The 6042-nt window shown below is 37.9% G+C and overlaps 1 protein-coding gene across 1 annotated transcript; it reads left to right on the top strand.

Annotated features, from left to right (window-relative positions):
- Positions 1 to 823: 823 nt before the first annotated feature.
- Positions 824 to 2778, top strand: LOC18612880 (UPF0481 protein At3g47200-like). Its single transcript, XM_018116480.2, has 2 exons — positions 824 to 1630; positions 1706 to 2778. Exons 1-2 carry the CDS (start codon positions 1064 to 1066, stop codon positions 2585 to 2587), a joined length of 1449 nt encoding a protein of 482 aa, XP_017971969.2. The 5' UTR covers positions 824 to 1063; the 3' UTR covers positions 2588 to 2778.
- The last annotated feature ends 3264 nt before the right edge of the window (positions 2779 to 6042 follow it).

Raw genomic sequence — 6042 nt, 5'->3', positions numbered from 1 at the left:
AAAGCTGGTAAGGATGGCAGGGTTCAACAAGTTTTATCGTTGCACCGTGAAGCCTCATTTTCCAGATTCCACCTTGGAAGCTACCCTGCACTAGAAATTCTGGGCTTTCAAGACTGATCAAGTGACTGAACGTACATTTGAAGCTTTGTAATACTCTCAACAGTTTTTGCGGAGCTGATGTAATTAAGCATCTGTTCTACCAACGTAACAAATAAATAATGCAAGTCTTGCCTTTTCATAGAGGCCCTGTTGCAAATTCCATCGCGAGTGTCACTCCATCCTGATACTTTTCTTGAGCTCCACAAAATTTTCTGGACAGAGTTTTTTTTATTTCAACCTGTATTCCTTTGCCTTATAACTTTAGACTACTTTGCTTCCTCCGGATGTTGTCTCCTCTTTTTTTTTTTTTTTCCTTTTGTTTGCCTTGATACTTTTCTTTTATTGCTTGACTACTTGAGAATAGAAAAGCAGGTTCGCTGTGGAATGGAAATGCTTAGAAGAATGAAAGACTTATCTTTAACATCTCCATCTTTCTTTCTCATTTCTGTTTGCTGCCTTCTTATTGCAGTTTGTGCCCCTTCGTAGTAGGTTTCCCCGCTTTCTCTGAATGAATAAAATTGAATTTATCCAAAAAACCCAAAAATGAAAAAAAGAGAAAAACAATGACTTGAGCCAGGACCTTATGGCTAACATAATGAAGAAAGGAATTTCACTATTTCCCTTTCCCCTATTTGCAGCAAAAAAGTAGCTTAGAGGTTGTCCCTACAAGTAACAGGCCAGCAAAACGAATGCAATCTCTTATATTCCTAATGTTGTCCTTTTTCCATTTTGTCTTGTAGCCGAGCATCTATTGTCATATGAAAGTCAAATTCTATCCAATGCAAGATCTATGAATCAAATTCCTTCTTGCAGAGCCGAGAAAAAGTAACAGAGTCGAGGTCTGGTTATAGATCTCTATTCTCTAATAAAACTGATATACAGCAATAAAAAGTAGGAAGAGTAGTCAGCACTGGTGAGTTTCGTTTCTCGTCGTTAAAAACACTTTGGAGCATCTTGAAGAGAAATGGACCAAGCGAACTGGGTTATTGAATTTAACGGAAAACTCGAGAGCATGGCTGACGCTGAGACAGAGAAGGAGCACTGGATGAAGCGATCAATCTACAGAATACCTGCCTGCATCACAGACCTAAACAAGAAAGCTTACATGCCTCAGGTAGTCTCCTTGGGCCCTTACCATCATGGTGAAGTTCATCTTATCCCCATGGAGGAGCACAAGCAACGAGCGCTCCTCCATTTTCTGAGGAGATCAAGAAAACCTTTGGAGATGTTTGTCCACTCTTTAGCTGAGGAGGTGGAAAAATTGAAAGAATCCTATGATCTACTTGATCCAAAATGGCAAGATGACGATAAATTTTTGCAACTGATGATTCTTGATGGCTGTTTCATGCTGGAAATTTTACGCTCTGCTACTCATACACTGGAAGATTATGCTCAAAATGACCCAATCTTCAGCAATCATGGGAAGCTACACATTATGCCATTTATCAAGCGAGATATGTTAATGCTCGAAAATCAATTGCCAATGCAAGTTCTAGAAAAATTAGTTGCCGTTGATAGCAATAGAACTAAGGTTGTCTCTAGTCTTCCTGTACATTATTGAATCCCTGCTTGTTCTATTCTTATAACAGGTTTTACATTGATGCAGGATGAAGAGTTTGTCAACAAACTTATACTCAAGTTTTGCTCTCCCAATACGCCCGTCTCATGCCTGGGAAGTTGCTTGCACGTCTTGGATGTGTACAGAAAAAGTCTTCTTCAGGATGTACCTGGACGTCCACGAAGAAAACGTCACCGTAAACCACGTAGCACACACCGTGAAGATGGTGATGACATCATTAGATCTGCAATGGAGCTTAATGAAGCAGGAATCCGTTTCAAGAAATGTAAAACTGTCAGCCTCAAGGATATTACATTTCATGGCGGAATCCTTAAGCTTCCCGTTATCATAGTAGATGATGCCACAGAGTCTATGTTTTTAAATCTTATAGCATTTGAACGTTTGCATGTTGGGGCAGGCAACGAGGTGACATCCTATATCTTTTTCATGGATAACATCATCGACAGTCAGAAGGATGTTGCCCTCTTACACTCGACAGGGATCATTCAGAACGCCCTTGGAAGTGACAAAGCAGTGGCTAACCTGTTCAACTCGCTGTCAAAAGATATTACGCTCGACCCAGATAGCAGCCTAGACGAGGTGCACAAGAAAGTGAACAGGTACTGCAAGAAAGCCTGGAATGAATGGCGGGCCAATCTCATTCACACCTACTTCAGAAATCCATGGGCTATACTTTCCCTGATTGGTGCCGTCTTTCTTTTCGCCCTCACAATAATACAAACTATATATTCTGTGTATCCTTACTACCACGACTCTTCTCCCCCAAGTTGTACAACATGCCCACCACCTATTGCTCCTCCACTGCCCAGACCACCTATTGCTCCTCCACTGCCCAGACCACCTATAGCTCCACCACTGCCCAGTCCAAAACAAAAGGTGCCTCTAAAATCCAATCAAACTCACCATTGATTCCCATCCTGTTCATAGTATATGTCTCTACGGACGACCCCAGCATTGGGCTTCTGAATTGGCTTTGATTACTGGTTTTTACAAGATTTTCGATGATAAACTTTCCATTTAAATTTGATTTACAATAAGGTTGTAGCTGGACACATGCAGTAAGAGTTCAATTCAATTTCTATTTGACTTCCTTACTAAAATGATTCTTAAACGGGCTAAATAAGTGTTCAAACTAAACTTGACTTTAGATTACTTCAGCCAACTCTGCAGCGCTTCTTGCTGCCTATGACAGCTGTCGTGTAAAACTTTCTTGAGTTGCAAATTTCTTTCTAACACCCCCTCTTAATTTGCAATTTCTGCTTGTATCAATTCTTGCATATTACTTTTTAACACCCTCTCTCCATTATCTTCCTCTCTTAATTGGCCTGTTAAAATCTTCTTCTCTTCTCTGTTTCACCACCGATCACCTACTTGACTTTTTTTTTCCCTTTTTGGTGTACATCCCACCAAACAATCTTTTTTCTTGCTGCACTTCTCACCCGCTATAGTCGTTGTCGCATCATTGGAGCAGTTCTATCCACGCTTTCTTTCATCGGCGGAGCAACTTCTCTCTAAGCTCTCCTTGCCTTCTTGGGACCGCCTTCTGCACAAAATCTTCATTTGCAAGTCATCTTTTCATTAGTCTTATGCAGCAGCTTTTCTCCATTCTTCAAAATAAATCTTCAGTGCTTTCTTGCTATTAATCTTTTCGTTCAGCTGCAAATCCCACATGGTGGATATTTCTGTTCCAGTTTATCATTTACTGTGTCTTTGAAACTTTGATTTCTGCCATGTCTTCTGTCTCTTGGAGTTGAGCTGCCCTTATATTTTGCTTCAGCTTTGTGTCTCTGTTTTCTGCAATATTTTCTTGGTTCCGCTTTTGCACTCACATTTTTCTTCTATTTCCTTAATCTTCTTCTATATTCTTCGGCAGCTTTCTCCATTAATCTTGTTGACCACAATCTCTCTCTGATACAAAAATTTTTTAAAGTGGGGGGGAAGAATTTCATTCCACGCAAAAGAGTGCATAGTATTTCTAATTTATAGGTTTGCATTCCAAATTTGTAGGTTTATAAACCAACTTACAAAAGGCAAAAATCTGTCCAAGTGTACCTGGACATACTAAGAGTACAATTCAATTTCCAATTGACTTGCTTACAAGGTAAAAGCATGTTGCCAACTAAGTCTAGGTGTAGCTAGACACGCTAACACTACAATTCAATATCTATTTATCTTACTTGAAGGATTTTTGAACCGATTTGAGTAATAAGCATTCAAACTAAACTTGCTTTTGATTACTTCATCCAACTCTGCAACATTTCTTGCTGCCTTCGACAGCCTCTTGAATTGCAAATTACTTTCTAAAAAGCTAGTTCAGCTAATTAAATACAACAATTCCAAATTATAAATGTCAGAAGCTAGTTCCACGCCATGATACGTGCAAGGACTTAAGTAAGCAAGTCCACTAAATCCAAGCCTTATACAAATCGCCAACGTTATCCCTAGTCAAGGGCATACCATATACACATACCACACATGCAATCCACATGGTCATACAATACCATACAAGTCACAATTACCAATCATATAGCACCTTGTCCGTGCCCATTTCCAATCATGGTCTGATAACCATTTGCATAAATAGATTATGTAAATATATACCAGCGGCACACATGGGGGCCCATCATAATCATCATGTATATATGAACAAAATAAATAATACCACCAATCATTGGCTACACAACCGTATGTCTCAAAATGACAAAATAATAGAATATGTAAGATTTGACATGACACTACAACGGAGCGTCACTTGAGACTCTAGTGGCTTCAAGGAAAGCTCTAAGCATACCTACCAAAAGGTGATAGGGGACCACCCTAACTATGGCGATCTACCCTAATCAAGGATCTTGAAAAACATGACATAAATTAAAGGGTGAGTATAAAATTCAATGAGCAGATATGGGGAAGGAAACAAATAGAGCAAAGGAGTATTTTAAATTACCATACTTTGTCACAAATATGCCTTTTTTTAATCAAATATACATTTCCATAATTTAAAAAGTAAAGAGATACTCGTGCTCATCTAAACACCTTTGAATTACTATAAAATTACCCCAAGATTTTATTTGGACTCACAATGTGTTTTGGTTAGTAAAATGTCTCAAAACAAGGCTTTTTTAAAGAAAACCAATAGTGGGTATCGACACTTAGCCTAGAGGTATAAATACCTTCAACACAAAATACCCCTCGAGACCCTCTTGCGAACTAGTTATCAATACCTTCCTTTTCGTATCGATATTTTTTAAGTAGCAAGTTCTCGAGTTGATGAGTATTGATACCCAACCTTCGAGGTATTGATACTTTTTGTCCAAAATGTCTCAAGTTACCCAACCTTTCAATGATCAGTCTCTTAATGGAATTCAATCTTTTCATCATTATCTCAAAAATCTCAAAAGTATGGTGCAAGTATCAACTCCTAAACCTTCCATGTTAGTCATGGTACTAATGAGCTATCATGGATTATAGGGAACTTATTTCCTAAAATCTATTGTGCTTTGGCCAGAGTCTTCACATAAATTAACTTAAGGCATGAAGAATTGAGATACATCTCCTTAATTACAAAGAATGATGAATCTCATCTTGACCACTCATTTGCCTTTATATGTCTCATGCTAGACCCAAAAGCATCTTGTTTATGCATCCTTGGTAGGACTTGTAGAGATGAAATCAAAGTATAGTAATCCTCATATAAAACAACTTGGTGTCTCAAGTCTAAGGGTCACTTACACAATTGTCACATGAGGATATGCTCTATTGACACTAGAGTTAAATACCATATGGAATTCTCATGTCGAGTCATGTTCAGTGAACTTGTTCCTAAAATAAGCACCTACATTCTAGTTCCAAGTTTCTCAATACTTCAATCTATGAGATTTAGTTGCTTACACTCTAAGTAAAGAACATATAATGTACTAGTCTTTAAGCATCATTGATATCCAGTCTCAATGATACATTAACTAGAAACAATTTAGAGATTATGCTTTGATACATAAGAATCTCGTAATTATAACACTTTATAATTCCCTTGCAAGGCATGTTAATCTCATAGACTTCATCTAATAAATGTATAAGCATAGTTTTATTGATGAAGAAAATCCTTCAATCATTCGACATGAATGATATGATTGCTTGATTGGATCTAAGCCTTAAGCAATCCGATTGGCTACAAGGCTTATTCCAACAAACTATAAGTACCAAACCATTTAAGCGTGACGGCACCCTTTGTTTCAACTTGGTAATTGATATGATCCTAACGTTTGTTATTTAGCCAGTGGTGAAATGCCTAAACTCACATTGTTTTAATAGTTCCTTTTAAGTTAATGCTCCACAAATTAATCACTTTGTTATTTGATATTTGGTTT

This window comes from Theobroma cacao, chromosome 1, assembly GCF_053813885.1.
Source record: "Theobroma cacao isolate CCN51 chromosome 1, ASM5381388v1, whole genome shotgun sequence".
In the NCBI taxonomy this organism is placed as follows: Eukaryota; Viridiplantae; Streptophyta; class Magnoliopsida; order Malvales; family Malvaceae; genus Theobroma; species Theobroma cacao.
The sequence above is the reverse complement of the archived record's forward strand: the minus strand, read 5'-3'. Positions and strand labels throughout refer to the sequence as shown.